Genomic DNA, 17,103 nt, shown 5'->3' on the forward strand with positions numbered 1-17,103 from the left:
TATGGTTACAACTTGTAGCTGATAAGAAAGTAAAGATTAAACGTCATGTCAGTTTCATAAAGAAATTTTATCCAGCAAAAGAAAATAATAATGAAAATAATAATGGAAATTAAAATGATATGTATAGATTCTGTAATAACTGTAATCCACTTCACTGTTAAAATATGTTGTTATGTGTTATATATATTTGTGTACTGTGCTCTGTTTGTACAATTCTGCAGGTTCGGAATTGGGTGTTTCTGGCCATGGCTGTGTTTGATGTGTTTGTCCGAGAGAACCTTCCCATAGAAGAATGGAAATAAATCAGGACCATCAGGTGAATAGGCAAGAACAATACCGTCATCAATCCTATTTCCTTTCTGTAGTTATGGTGCGTGCTTCGTCGATTGGACAATGAACTAAAAGGAGCTCCAAAAACAACTAACGATTTGTTTGTGAAGAATTTTCCATCGGTGAGTTCGTTCCATTATTCTTTACTGCATGCCATGCATGGAATATTTGATGAACTTACTTCGAAATGTTAAATAACTGTATGTTTATTTAAAACACCGAGAGGGGTGGGGAATTTAATATGAGACATTTCTCTTAAGTTCATGAAAAAAAATCAAGAACTTGAAAACTCTCGATCAGCTGATTAGTTAAATAAACTTGTATATGGAAACATTGGCTCTGTAGGTCAATGTCAGGGTTCTGATATTCGTTTGTTCGAAGTGATTAAAACGCCATCTATCTTTTGTAATCTACTCGTACCTATTGCGTTTCCATTAGATTGGAATATGAGGTAAGCAGAGATAGGAGCCTAGAAATTGTGTCCGTTAAATTGATAAATAGTTAAATGTGATTTCGGTAAAGTGTTTCGATATTAGGCTCCTATACGGAAGGTAGCCGGAATAATGTTGTTAATTTATGTAAGTGCCATTAATATGCAACTCGTCAGGAAATTGTAAGTATTAAATTTTTAATCTATTTTTTTTCTTTCCATTTCGGCCTAACTGTTACAACATTTTGGTGAGTGTATGTCTTTGGTCACTAGTTTAAAATATAAATTGTTATATTTGGGGATTAAATTCAATTTGTGTAAATATTTGATATATCAAACCTTTCAAAAGTATAACCAGTAAATTTAATTTGGAATATAAAATTAGTGGAATGCGAATGTATGAAAATTTCCGGACTACCATTTAAAAAGGGAAAGGGTTCTAGTTAATATTGAGTAAATGTTGTTTTGTGTTAGCACAGTTATATTGTTATTGTTGAATTTACCTATATGTTGAAGAAATTATATAATAAATTGTTCGAGTTGAAATAGATTTATAATTTGAAAGAAAAAGGATTACTTGCCCAATCTATTCCGCATTATGGGGAAGCCTAAAATACCCTTTCATAGGTAGTGGATTACTTGGTAACAAGACTGCCGCTACAAAACGTGCATAACTGAGTAGAAACATAAGTTATTGACAAGAGTAAAGCAAACTTTGGTAAATGAACTTCAGGGCTACCTTTCGCGATGTAAGAGTGCACATTTAAAGTGTCAATATTACAAACTGCAATAGCCAGAAAACCCATCTTAAAGTTTCTGACTCTCCGCGTATATGATAGAACGCGTTAAGTTATCAAGTGGCAGAGTCAGGAGTAGCTATACCTTACGCGCAAAACATCACGCTCGAGTCATTTTTCTTGTTGTAACCAATAAAGTAGCCACTCGTAACTACAAGTAAAACATTAATTAACCGTATGTTTATAATGCATAGAACTATAAAAATGTTCAAATCATTTGTATCCGTAAATATACTGACAGTGGCGTATTTAGGAGGTGGCTATCGGGCTCAGGCCCCCCGAAATAAATTTCGTATATGCGCAATTTCACTAAAATTTGTGGGCACCGAAAAGGAAGAATGTAAGTGCTTATTCACGTGTTGTGCATGATCCCTCCCCGAAACAAATTCCTAAATACGCCAGTATATATTGATTGTTCTTGACGCTTCATATCCATATCTGTGGACAATGCGAACTACAATTATATGAGGGGGAAATTCCCTTTGGTAATACTGGATATATGCTACAAAAAGAGACATCATTTGAGACTTCGCATTACGGGGCAAGAGCATCACGACATAAGACTTTCATGTTTTCTACTAGTATATTCATAGACAATTGATTAAAGTATATGTACTCCTCAAACTCTTGGGGGTCCCCTCTTTCTCCCCTAAATGACGCTCTTGGCTACAACTGTCATAATTTCCCATGCTATTGTCATCTGAAATGACTCTCCTGGTTATAGCATACATCCAGCATTACGAAAGGGAATTTTCCCTTATCCCTTTCTAATTCGCACACTGTCCACTGATAAAGACACGAAGGCAAAGAAGATTTTTTACACAACGACTATGGTAACCATAATATATCTAGTGGTATCAATATACAGTGGCATATTTAGAATTCTGTTTCGGGAGGGGGTACGCACAACACTGGACTAAGCACTTACATAAGCAAAAGAGGGGAACCAAAAAGTTATGAAAATTTGGGTTGGCAGCCCCGTGTTGTGTGGTCATACGGTTACCCCATGCCGTATTCGTCGGAGGACCACCCATGGCCAACTAGAGATACCTCGCCTAAAATTGGCGGCCCCGCAGCGACGATTCGCGGTGGCCCCACTTCCGTTTTGAAAATTATACCACCTTGCTGCCCAGCAGCGTCAGAGACGCGACGAAACGCCAATCAACAACAAAATTACTCCGGCAAATATGTTAAATCGCCTATATGCGTAATTTGTTACATTAAGGAGAGTCTAAAAACCACTTTTTAAAAAAGTAAAAAAAAGAAATACGTGCACAAGGGTAGGCGCGAACTACCAACCTTTGGTTTACTATGCAGTTGCTCTTCCGACAGAGAAGCGATGGAGAAAACGTCGCTTGTAGAGTCGTAAATCGTTGAGGTGTTTCTAATTTAGTTAATCAGAGTGCTCCTGTAACCGTGTATATTCGACGATAACCGTTTGAGATAAGATAAAATCTGTTCACCATGTAATTTTATAATAAAATGACGTGCGTCTATTTACTTTATTTAATGGTTTTCCGATATTCACTTTCAAATGCGCGGCTACAGTTGTCATCTAAATTCATACAATTATACGCACCCATTTCAAGATTTTTCACTTCATGATGTAGAGTCATGGGTTATTCTATCTGGTATCTCACTTTAGGAACCCCCGTATCTCACTTTAGGAACAATTCGTCAGAAAAAATGTACAACAATAACCGCATGCACATGACTGCCGATAGTTCGTATTGGTTCCTTCGCGATTTTCCGCGCCAAATTGAAGAAGCGCGGACCAAAATGAAATCCAAGCTGCTACGCGGTGGTAACTTCAATACTCAACTCTAGATATCTCTTTCGACTCGACGTAACCCTGCCGCAAGCGACACACTAACGGCAGTCCTTCGACGCATCGCTATAGGAACGATCGCCATTTACAGGCAAGTGGGCCACTAGTTGTTGGCGACGTTTACGGCATGGGGTAGCGTATTGGCCTGCAGAATCAGAGATCCTAATTTCAATTCTCGCGCAACGTAACATTTTTATGTGTACTCTTTTGTACTCAAATAATAAGTTCATACATTTTAACTTGGATAAAAATCATGTATTTTTCGTAATTTATTAATTTGAAGGAAAATACAAATTGCAACAAAAATGGTTAGTTTTTGTTGTAAATAACCCTATGACCTCTAATAACCATGTTACTAAGTACCACTTCATAAATCTAGTTTTCGAAACGATTATCAATTTTGGTTTTGTGTGTAACTTGAATAAAGTACTAATTGAAGCTAAAATGTATAATATTAATATTTGGAAAAACAGATAAAGAGGTTGCCTTGCGCGGGAATAGAACTCAGGACCTGCAAGGGTGGACTCCAGTACGCTAACCATCTGATCACAGACTACGGGAGCGATAACCGATATTTTCATAACGTTTTCTTTCTTGCTTTTTTGTGTGTGTCGATTCAAGCGCCATCCGTGGCCTGTCTTCAATTCTGGGTCAAATCATTGATCTTTTTTTTTCTGGAAAATCCAAATATGCAATAAGAAATGTAGGTACAGTTACCCTGGTACCCCCGAATGAGGTAGGGGTAGGGGTTCCGTTTGGTATCATTGGACAGCTTTTTCAAAACTATTTAACACGTGTTGTTTTTGTTTTCCTTATCTGTATATTTCAGGAGATAATTTATCGTTCCGGGACTATGAAGACACACACACATATATACTGCTTGTGTTTTCCATTAAAGTTGCAAGTGTAATTCATAATTTTGTCAATTTACAAAATGTTACCAAATACAATATTCCTTCTTCCCGATATGGATTTAAATCGCAATACTAACAATCAGTGATAGTCAGGTCTTCTAATTTTTCACTTCTTATAAATAGCCTGGCTGCTGAAAGGGTCGTTAAACTCAAAATCAACTCAATTCAAATCGTGATATAACCGTACCGATATAAGATTTAGGATAAAGAACACACGCTATGATTGTTGTTGGTTCGAATCGGGCATCAGGATTGGATCTTTAAAATTGTTTTTCTAATGTGTTGTAATAAAAGGATATACAGGGGAAGAAATTTCAAAGCAAATAAAAGGCCAAGGAGCAAATATGTCGAATGATTTTTTTTAATTATTAGCATACTCGACTTCGCTGCGAAACATCTGAGTTTGAATTTGAAAGTAAATCCGGGTTCTGAATCTGAAAACGCATATGGTTTATTATAGAGGAAGATATTTTATTGCGAATTTTCTAGAGGAGGAAGACCAATTGACTTATATGTAACGCTTACCAAGTGTAACACTCGATTTTGATAAAATTTAGAAGGTAGACACTACACATGAACGAATACGTGTTTTTTTTTTCTTTTTTTAACTTTCTGCGGAACAATGGTTTTAGAGGGCAAAATCCCCCATCCAACGTTTTGAAATTTGACGCCCGAAAGGCAAGAAGAAGTCGATCGAAGTGAATGAAATTATGCACAGATATTGTAGGCGTAAAATGAGGGAATAAGTATTCTGTATTTTCATGACAGCGCCTCCGAAATTTTACAGTAGACTTGAAATTCTAGAGAGACATGCCATTCGTCTTGCATTTAGGATCAAACTTCCGTATCATAATAATGACTTGTATGACAAAATTACCTTTTCTCCGCTTGTTCAACACAAAGCACAATTCATAACTACCAGTCTCCATGATCGTAAAGATATCTTTCTTGACACCATATTTACTGATTTACAACAAGCATCTCAATCTAAGTACTGCTATACACCTTTCAGAGTTTTGCTTTTCATATACATCCGCACTCTTCCAGCAGATCACCACCATGGCACCTTCTTCCGTCACCAACTCATCCGTCAACATCTTCCACATCTTTTTCCATCATAGCACTTGTTTCTCTACAACACTAATCTGGGCTTACCCCATGTTTCTCATCAGTCCTGAGACGCTCCAGGACGGAAGATTAATCTACATTCGTTTGTACTAACATCTATATGCTGTGTTGGCGTTACGAGCACCTCACTTATCATCATTTATCCATTTTTTAATTTTCTACGTTATTCATTAGTTTCAGAGCTTTTTCCGCACCTTTTGTTATCTTTTTGCATGTGCAACTTTCATTACTAGTTTGTTATTATTGATATATTATTAATGTTATTGTTGTTTAATATCTTTATATTTTTATTTTTTGTTAGTGTATAATAACAATGATTATTTCACAGCTCCTTGAAAAGCTATTAGTTTAATAAGGAATAATGCTCCCACACCCCTGGCCAAGAGAGAGGGCGAAACCCTCTAGTGGCCGTTTCTTTACACCCATTGATTCCAAGTTCTTCAGCAATCAACAAATATTTTGCTTAAATTAATGCCCACCACCTTCCAACTCAATACTGTTACTACCCACCACTCTAAAAAAAAAAAAAAAAATGAAACTGGTAATGTAGTAATGATAGAGATTCTGATTGATAACTTCGCACCTAGAAGGGAAAGAAAAGTTTTCAAATATAAGTAAAGTACCTGTATGACCTATTTTTCATTCCCTAAATAACAGTACGTGTTCACTCTGTGTGTTTAGTGGACTGCTACCAGCTGGTCAAAACTCTGAAGCCTGTCATCCTGTTACAAAGAGGCCCACGTAAGCCTCACGTGGAAACAATATTGCATCCACCATACTCCCCGGCCATTGCATCTGTTCTATTACTTGGAAACGCCAGTTCAAATACCATCTTTGCGATTTAATACATGGCTCTCCAGAACGCTTCAACCGTTATAAAAAGACTATGACCTATTATAGACTTTACACAAGAAAGGCATAACAGCATCCCCTAGAGCAGCGTTTCCCAACCGGTGTGCCGCGGCACACTGGTGTGCCGCGAATGGGCCGCTGGTGTGCCGCGACGAAATGAAAACAAAATTATTAATTATACAGCAACCAAATTACAAGACAGGAAAAATGTGTATTTGTATTTCACATTACTGTGAACCTCTACGATGGAAAAAAATACTGTAATTGTAATATATTATTGTATATACATACATTACTACTACACATATTGTATTTCGAAAACAGAATTTTATTAATATTTAAAAATTGTGACGTATATTAACCGTTAATAAATTATGTTTCACACTGTTACTTGTCTATACATTTTTAATGTTAAAAAAAGTAGTTATTATCATTGCTATGACCATTATTTCTTCTTCATTGTTAGAGGTTATTTCGTAACTTGAAATTTTAAAATCTCATTCTACCCTTTCGACAAAGCAAACACTCATACAAATTACCTTCATCTGTTTTAAAAGTACAAGAGATTTGTTTGTTCGTTTGTTATTTAGTGATTTTCCTTAGTGAAAGGTTGGATACAGTCTTCAAAAAGAAAGTGTATTTTTAAAAGCCTGAGTCCTATATTTCGTTGGAATTGTTTTCTATTTTTGAATTAGAATGAAAAATAAAAATAATGATTTACGATGGGGGGGGGACCAGTGATCGAGCTTTTTTCTCTGTGAGAAGGTCAGTAATCACAGAAACAATTACGACAGTATTTTCTATTTACTACTACTACTAATAATAATAATATCTATGAGTGTGCCGCGAGAATTCAATTTACACCCGTAGTGTGCCGCAAGTTGAAAAAGGTTGGGAAACGCTGCCCTAGAGAGCTGCGTTGACACTAAATAACATTCAATATCTCGCCGTATTACTCGTTTTTGGTGTGGAAAAAAGACTATGCCACACTTATTAAAAAAACAACAACATTATAACTGGTTATTCTGCTCTCTCTCTCACACACACACACATATATGGTTTACAGAGCACTTACGAGGAAACGGTGTGTAAACAACCGATTTGGCTGGGGTCGGGATATGTGTTACGGGAGACCAAAGTAGGAGACATGTATTTTGGCGTTTGGGCCCATACGCAGAAATTTCCGAAATACGGGACCCCAAATTGGCCCTACATGGTATAACTAGGAAGCGAATGACGCGTTACTCGTACACAACCGTTTTGGCTGGGGTCCGGATATGTGTTACGGGAGACCAAAGTAGGAGACACGTTTTTTGGCGTTTGGGCTCATACGCAGAAATTTCCGAAATACGGGGCCCCAAAGTGGCCCTACATGCTATAACTACGGAGCAAATGACGTTACTTGTACACAACCGATTTGGCTGGGGTCAGGATATGTGTTACGGGAGACCAAAGTAGGAGACACGTATTTTGGCGTTTGGGCCCATATGCAGAAATTTCAGAACTATGGGGCCCCAAATTGGCCCTACATGCTATAACTAGGAAGCGAATGACGTTACTTGTACACAACCGATTTGGCTGGGGTCCGGATACGGGAGACCAAAGTAGGAGACACGTATTTTGGCGATTCGGCCCATACGCAGAAATTTCCGAAATACGGTGCCCCAAAGTTGCCCGTACGTGCTATGACTAAGAAGCGGAAGACGTTACTTGTACACAACTGATTTGGCTAGGGTCAGGATATGTGTTACGGAAGATTAATGTAGGAGACACGAATTTTGGCGATTCGGCTCATACGCAGAAATTTCCGAAATACGGGGCCGCAAAGTGACACTACATGCTATAACTAGGAAGCAAATGACGTTACTTGTACACACTGATTTGGCTGGGGTCCGGATATGTGTTACGGGAGACCAAACTAGGAGACACGTATTTTGGCGTTTGAGCTCATACGCAGAAATTTCCGAAATAAGGGGACCCAAAGTGACACTACATGCTATAACTAGAAAGCGAATGACGTTACTTGTACTCAACCGATTTGGCTGGGGTCAGGATATGTGTTACGCGAGACCAAAGTAGGAGACACGTATTTTGGCGTTTGGGCTCATACGCAGAAATTTCAGAAATACGGGGCCCCAAAGTGGCCCTACATGCTATAACTACGGAGCAAATGACGTTACTTGTACACAATTGATTTGACTGGGGTCAGGATATGTGTTACGGGAGACCTAAGTAGGAGACACGTATTTTGGCGTTTGGGCCCATACGCAGAAATTTCCGAAATACGGGGCCCCAAATTGGCCCTACATGCTATAACTAGGAAGTGAATGACGTTACTTGTACACAACCGATTTGGCTGGGGTCCGGATATGTGTTACGGGAGACCAAAGTAGGAGACACGTATTTTGGCGATTCGGCCCACACGCAGAAATTTCCGAAATACGGTGCCCCAAAGTGGTCCGTACGTGCTATGACTAGGAAGCGAAAAACGTTATTTGTACACAACTGATTTGGCTAGGGTCAGGATATGTTGTAACAGAAGACCAATGTAGGAGACACGAATTTTGGCGATTCGGCCCATACGCAGAAATTTCCGAAATACGGGGCCGCAAAATGGCCTTACATGCTATAACTAGGAAGCGAATGACGTTATTTGTACACAACCGATTTTTCTGGGGTCGGGATATGTATTTCGGGAGACCAAAGTAGGAGACACGTATTTTGGCGTTTGGGCCCATACGCAGAAATTTCAGAAATACGGGGCCGTAAATTGGCACTACATGCTATAACTAGGAAGTGAATGACGTTACTTGTACACAACCGATTTGGCTGGGGTCCGAATATGTGTTACGGAAGACCAAAGTAGGAGACACGTCTTTTGGCGTTTGGGTCCATACGCAGAAATTTCCGAAATACGGTGCCCCAAAGTGGCCCGTACGTGCTATAACTAGGAAGCGAAAGACGTTACTTGTATACAACCGATTTGGCTGGGGTCCGTATATTTGTTACGGGAGACTAAAGTAGGAGGACCCCAGCCAAATCAGTTGTTTACACTTAAGACCGTTTTCTCGTTAGTGTCATATATACAGTTTCGATTCATGTGTCAGTTCCGGTTCCGATTGAACACAGGAGCAGACTACGCAACGAGTTGCCTTTTAAGGCGAGTTGCCGTTCTCAACTCGCGTGTGGTCGATAAACCATTCTTATTTAGCTTATTCTGCATAACTATGGGACGTAAAGCTTTAAAATTGCATTTTAGTTGACACACACACACACACACACACACACACATGCTTAACAAGGTCCTTAGTGACGTATGTTCAGTTCCAAAGTCAATTCCAGTGTCAGTTCCGGTTCCGAATACACAGGAGGAGACTACGATCATATTCAACATATCAAAAATTATAAGAGACTATTACTAAAAAATCATGTCTATAAAACAAACTATTACCATAACTATTACGTCCCTACAGCCTTCTATGTAGAGATTTTTATAAGGTTATGGCATATTTTTCTAATTCCTATTTAACATACCAGAAATTACATAACCGTGGCCGCAAACTTTTTCCAGCTAGAACCGGGTTTTCTGCTACAACAGGAGAACTGATATTTGTGCTGTATTGTGGATCTTTTTGTATTCTGTACGTAAAGATAGAGGACATACATAATTTCGATTTAATCAATTTTGTAGTTTTTGTGGTGCTGCGCGGAGCATACCCTCATTCTGCAGTTTAAGACTATCGCATTTTGGGACTACTGCAGCGTCCCCGAGGAAGTACAGGGTTGGTACAAAGCCCCTTTCTATAGACCACTGCATGCGAATTGGGAGAATGAGCTGAGTAATAGAGCGCTCAGCGATAGAGAACCTTGGAACTACTACTACAGGTAGCATAAACGTACCACCAACTACGCAAAAAACTATATCTGTAACCAGGAGGCTACTCCACCATGCATATGGCCGCTGTGGCTGGTAGAGCGTTCATCTCAGGTGCATGGTGTCCTGGGTTCAGTCCCAGCTCCCGCCAAGTGAAGTTTGTGGTGGACAAACACCGTGTGCGTGGATTTCCTCGGAGTTCTCCCGTTTTCTCCCAGTTTCTACATTCCATCATTTCATTCATTTATCAACATCACCGTCCTCTTTAGCCTAGCCGGCATAATCGTGGTACGTAAAACTCAAAGATTTCATTTTATTTTCCACCATACATGATTTTCCTATATTTCATATGCGTAAACTTGATATAAATCTTTGTAAAATTTTAAGCTTGGATATCCTAATAGCAAATAGAGATGGGTCGTTCATGAATGATTCGATCCAAAAGATCGAATCTTTTAGGTGAACGAAATGAATGAATCTCAAAAAGGAACTGATTGATTTGGCTCAAACGATTCGTAGTTGAAAGTGTTGAACTCGTTAAGGAATGAAAAGATCGAGTTTTCACAAGCAATAGAATGGAATGAGAAACGGAATAGCAAATGGTACTCACTTCATGTGTTTTCCTCTGGTAAGCCTTTGTTCAGTGTCCTCTTGCAAACTCCGTTTGGACATTTTTCCGGCTTATTGGGGGTCGAGGCTCCAGGAGTGGCGGATTTTGCGAAATATCACTACAGTGATGCATCATGCCAGTAGCGTAGCCAGGTTGTGTGTTTGGGGGGGGGGCAAGTGCTGTTATAGGTACATATAGGAAAATTACAATTAAAAAAATATATAAACATAAAAATATATAAAAAATTACAAACATCAAAGTACCAAAGTACATTGTCGGACCTATTTGGGGGCCCGGCCCCTCCGGGCCCCCCTTCCCTTCGCCACTGCATCATGCCCAATGAATGAAACATTCCGCATTGTTTTGCTTTTAACACCTTTTAGAAAAAAAAATACTTAGAAATGAGTAAAATGACAGGTCGTAATGACCAGTATTGTCTTGTGGATTTTACATAAAAATAAAAAATACCTTTCATTCTTCTAATATATATATATATATATATATATATATATATATATATATATATATATATATATATATATATAAATGGGACAATTGTTTAACAGAATTACGATGTGCAAATCACGCACAAGCTATAATGTTTTACAAATTTGAATTTAGAAAAAGGATCTACCTAACTTTGTTTGAAATTAACTGGCTTCTTCTTTTTGTTATTATTTGTCCTTCCTTAGAAAAAGAGTCTTTCACAGGGTAGAGACGTAGGTGATGAATATAATCAGGCCCGTATCCATGGGGTATAGGGGGGCCGGGCCTCCCTAAATTTTCACTGCCCCCCCCTAAAGTTTTGACGGTAGAACTGTAAATAAACTATAATATGGTGATGAACTATATTATGGTTGGATCGGTCTACCCCCTATCTTCTGCATGCCCCCCCCCTAAATTTTTGGACTGGCTACCGCCCTGAATATAATTAAACTAATTATTGTAAACTTGGAGGAAATTAAAATAATGCAGCATAGCTCTCGATGTGTTGATACGTCTTTGAGGCTATGGAAGGCAGCAAAGAAAATTTATGCGGTGAAATTATTCGTAACATAGACCCCCTTAAAATAGACGGCTCCAGGGCCCCAAAAGCCTTAATCCGCCTCTGAGTATAATGTAATGGTATATATATATATATATATATATATATATATATATATATATATATATGCTATATACCGTAGTGGGAGTGCCATTGACTGCTCTGCTCTCAAACTCTAGTATGGTTCTGATCCGATCTTACCTAAATGGTATGTCTTGTGCTTAAAACTTCCTCCATTCGGATAATAATCACAAATGAAACTCCAATTTAAGTTCGACTTACATTCAATATACTGTCTACAATTTGAGATCGAGTTAGTTGTCAATACATTCCCCATAATTGATTCAATACAACAATACGAACATTGAGTATGAATGAATACGGTATTTAATAAGTAAAAGGTTGGGTCACGAGCATCATTAGCTATTTAATTCTGGGGATGTCAGATGGGTTTAAAAAATCTGATCACTAGAACACATATTTGATTCTCCCTTTCCCGCATCAAGATATTTTCAGAGCCATTCCATGCACAATTTATTGTGATCCAGTGTTAGTGTAATGCACGCGTCAAATTAAAAAGAGTCCGTGTTGAAGCAATAGCTTATTATAGCCTTTATTATATATTCTTGTCTTAGTTTCTTTACATACTCTACATTTGTTAAAAAGAAAACGAGGGATCATGACGACCAAAATGACTTTCTAGGATTTTCCTGAGTTTCACCAAGCGGATGCCGAGATGGTACCTTAACCTACAGGCCGTAGTCGTCTACTTTGTCCTTCCTATCTCAGTGTTAATATCTTTGCTGGGTAGCTCAGTAATAAATAAGTAAAAGTAAATAAATTAATAAACCAATCATGATAAATAAAAAATGTATACCATTATCAGTGTGCAACTAGTAAAATTTGTGATAACTGAAATAGTAGATTTTTCTTTTTTTTAAAAAAAAAAGAAGAAGAGAGAAGTTCAGATTTATATTGCATCTTTTATTATCAAGCTGTATTTACGGTATTCCGAAAGAAAAAGTAGCACAGCAGTTTCCTCCTGAAATGACCTCAGAAGACAACTGGATTCATTTGGCTGGAACGAGACTGGTTCTGTGGAAGGCGAACCGATTTTCGGAAGGTCACCCAGATGGTGGAAAATGCGGAATGACAAAAAGAACTGATTTCCGAATGAAAGAACATGAAACATGAGTCCTTCGTCCTTCCTCTCTAGTCCATTTCTGACTGTGACCCCCGCTCAGCTACCAATTTTCTGCTTATCATCTCTCAAACATCAAGAACATATTTGTTTCCCATCGTATCTGTGTTTCGCGCGAAGCAAAAATTAAGAAAGAATAGGAGGAGGAGGGATGCTAGATGTTTGTGACGAGAAATATAATCCTCTCCTTTTGTCTTTCTCACACGCGCAAACACATACAAAAATTACTATGGGTGCATGTTTATGGTTGGACAGCCCGAGGAAGTACTACTATTTCCGAGACAAAACGATGCGCGGAATGGAATTGGAAATTGAATGAGATGGGTGAAAGAAAGAAGCAAACTACAGAAATCGATCCGGAATGAAATGCTCGAAAAGATTCTTTCTTTTTAACCAATAATTCAGATAACTAGAATGAAAGGAACGGAATCCGAGAATAGGACGAAATTTCCCATCACTAATATAAATAAGGAAAATGAAGCAAGGGTATAAATCACCCATAACTTGCTTCTCTAAAAATAATTATCATCGAAAGTAAAGATGTGTGTTTGATCGGATGTACTCCACCCACGCCAAATCGATGAGTACCTTTTTTTTTTTTTTAGTGCTAGCCGAAGGCTAGCTCCCTTGCGAGGGTTACGCCCTCTATCCGGGGTGAGGAGTGCAGAGACTGGGGAAGGAAGGATATTGGAGGTGGTCTATGGGAAGTAAGAGTAAGCGGAAGAATCATTTATTTTATTTAGATCATAATTTCAGTTTATTGCTTTTATTGCATTTTATTCAATTTCATTGGACATTATGAACTTTGTTCATAATCATGAGGACTGGGAAAAAATGACAATGAAGTGCATATGACAGGACAACACAAGGATATGTTAGTGAGACGAATGCAGATTATCTTCTTGTCCAGGGGCTGCTCTGGACAGTAATGTAGACAAGTGGAGCCCTGTTAGCACAATAGGTTACGGTGCAGCATATGTAGGTGATATATGAAATGGAAGGTGATCAGAAGAATAAGCTGAAGCGACAAAATGATCTGGATGGTCTGGTGGAATGGTTTTGAGATATAAAGAGAAGAGTAGGGATAGAGGGGAAGTAGAAAATTGATATCCTAAATCATAGTGGCGGTCGGCATCCATAGTATCTAGAAGTAATGGATGACGTTGCTGAAACCGGTTTGTGATGAACTTTAGTCGCAACTGTTCAAGATGACGGAGAATGGTAGGAAAAGAGATACGGTCGTAAAGCTCCTGTGTCGGACTGGGAAGCTTGATCCTATAAGCCAGACGAAATGCGTGCCTTTCAAGAACTTGTAATTTCTGATAGAAAAAAGGTAGTGCAGCAACCCAAGCGGGATGACCATAAGTTAGAACTGGACGTAAGAATACCTTATACGTATTAAGGATTGTAGTGGGTTGCAATCCCCATGTGGTACCAACTAGACGTTTTAGTAAATTGAGCCGAGCATACGCTTTACGAATGATTGCTTGAAGATGGGGCCGCCAAGTTAAGTGATGATCGATTATGATACCAAGATAGGTAACCTGTTTAGTAGGTGATATTCGTGTGCCATGAACCTCTAGATTAAGTAGATTGGGGTTTTTCTGAACTCGAGAACGTTTTCGAGGTGGTATGAAGACGATAGCTTGAGTCTTAGTCGAGTTTATATGAAGGCGCCACTTAGCACACCATCGGAGAAAAGAGTCTATTGCTAGGCGGAGTGCAGAATTGATTTGTTGAATAGTTCTGGCTGTGCAAAGAAAGGCAGTGTCATCTGCATATTGAAAAGTATGAACATTGGGAGGAAGGGTTGGCATATCGGCTACAAACAGAAGGTATAGAAGAGGCGAGAGAGCGGAGCCTTGAGGTACACCAGAATGGATAAAGATCGGATGTGATGAAGAACTATTGATGGTAACATAAGATAGGCGGTTAGAAAGAAAATGGAAAATGAAACGGAGGTAGCAGAGTGGAAGCCTAAAACGGTGAAGTTTGAACATGAGGGCTAAATGCCACACTTTATCAAAAGCCTTCTCTAGGTCAAAAAGAATGAGGCATGAAGGCCGAGCAGTGTTATAATGATTTGTGATTAGGTTGAGAAGTCTGAGCAATTGATCATTGATGCTGAAATTAGGTCGGAAACCAGCTTGGTGTACAGGCAAGAGATTATATTGAGAAAGATGGTGATGTAGTCTGATGACAATGATGCGCTCAAGAATTTTGCTAAAAACGGAGGTTAATTGTATTGGACGGTAAGAAGCAACAGAATCTGGAGGTTTGTTGGGCTTAAGAAACATGAGAGTGGAAGAAGTCTTCCAGTCACAGGGGATGTAGCCGGTCCGGAGAATAAAAGAATATATATATGAAAGAAGCAGAAGAAGACAATAAGGAGCCTCTTTGATATGACGATAAGTTATGTGGTCGATACCAGGAGCTGTGTTGCGCTTGCGGTTTACGACGGTGGCGATATCAGATGTAGAAATTGGAGCTGTGAGAGGATTGTCGTCTGGAAGAATGTGTGCTGCGCTGGGTTGTAGATATGAAGATGATAAGTTCAAGCGATCAGTAGGATGTCTTTGAACAAAATCAGATGGGAATGGGGTGAAGGTAGTCTGCAGGTGGTCTGCAAAGGCGTTCGCTTTCTCTTCGTCTGTGTGTAATGGTTGGTTATTTACTAACAGCGGATATGGTGTGCGAGTAAGCTTCCCAGTCAACATATGAAATCGCTTCCAATACTTAGTAGGGTGTGAAGTTTCAGCTAAGTTGTTACACGTCTTCACCCAGTTGCGAAGCTTATGTGCCTTGACGTAGTTACGTACAGTGCGCTGAAGTTGGCGATGATGACGAAGAGCTTCTAGGTTACCAGTGCGCTGATATTCGCGAAAGAATTCGCGAGAACGATGTATGAGAGGTAGGTAGTTTGGCGGTAAACGTGGTTGGTACCTGGATATTTCAGTTGTTGGTATATGAAGGTCAGAAGCGTGATGAATGGAATGAGTGATTTCAGAGACCCGTGCGTAGAGATCATCTTCGGTAGTAGGAGGCTCGATGGTAACCAAATCTTCAGCAATAGTAGTGCGATAGTCATCCCACTTGGCTTGATCAAATCGTGGAACACGACGAGGTTCAGGGAGCAAACGAAGAGTAGGAGCCTGCGGTTGATCGATATGAAGTTTGATAGGAAGGTGATCACTACCTATGGAATCGAGCACTTCAAGTGTGCAACGCTGGAAGAGATTGCCAAAAGAAATAACTACGTCAGGTGTGGTATTCGTGATGGGTCTGGTGGCTTTAGGTATATCAAAAACATGGCCGGTGGTATGAGTAGTAATGAAGTCAAGGAAGCTTTGTTTCTGATTAGCTGGACGGCTGTGAATATTGATGTCGGCCATTATGATATAATATTTAAAGTTATTGGAGATGTAAAGAAAGAATGAGCGTGGGATGGGATGTCCAGGGCGTACATATATGGTAGCTATGGTAACGTAAAGGGAGTGGAAGTACAACGTAGTAATGAGATACTCTGGAACATTAATCAATGCAGGATGATATTGGCGGTGACTAATCGAAGGATTGAAGCCAATGGCCACTCCTCCGTTTGCTCGGCGTGCTGCAATGGTAGAATCTGAACGGAGTAGGGTGTAGCGAGGTATCCTGAACGTCATAGATGGAGTAAGGAGAGTTTCGTTCAGAAGGAAAGCCTGAATAGTTTCTTCTAGAAGTAGCTGTTCGAAGAGAGTGTACTGGGAAGTAAGTGACCGAATATTAAGAAACAGTAATGAAATACCCATGATTAAGGTGCAGGAGTAGTGTTGGAAGTGTCAGAGGAGACATGTAATTCGTCAAGAGGGGTGGCATGAAAATAGACATGAGGTCCAGAGTAAGTAGCTTGAAAAGAATATTTAAAGATAATGCGGGCTGCATGATTGACCACCTGGAGAATATGCTGACGTAGAAACGGGTGAATGTTTTGCAAAGCGATGGTAAAGAATGAAAGGAGTTGCTGTACGGAAATTGCTTCAGCAAGAGGTTGTGGTGCTACATGTTGTTGAACTTCTGGTAAGACGGGTCGCAACGGAACAGTGAGCTCCGGA

General features: G+C 39.3%; 1 protein-coding gene across 1 annotated transcript; it reads right to left on the reverse strand.

The window, feature by feature from the left end:
- Nucleotides 1–3,426: 3,426 nt before the first annotated feature.
- On the reverse strand, nt 3,427–16,800 carry LOC145669783 (uncharacterized). The gene is made up of 2 exons (XM_081738124.1): nt 15,438–16,800; nt 3,427–3,530 (listed from the first exon to the last, which is right to left on the reverse strand). Exons 1-2 carry the CDS (start codon nt 16,798–16,800, stop codon nt 3,427–3,429), a joined length of 1,467 nt encoding a protein of 488 aa, XP_081594250.1.
- Between the last annotated feature and the right edge of the window lie 303 nt (nt 16,801–17,103).

Source organism: Thermobia domestica, chromosome 14 (genome assembly GCF_964235325.1).
Source record: "Thermobia domestica chromosome 14, izTheDome1.hap1.1, whole genome shotgun sequence".
Lineage (NCBI taxonomy): Eukaryota > Metazoa > Arthropoda > Insecta > Zygentoma > Lepismatidae > Thermobia > Thermobia domestica.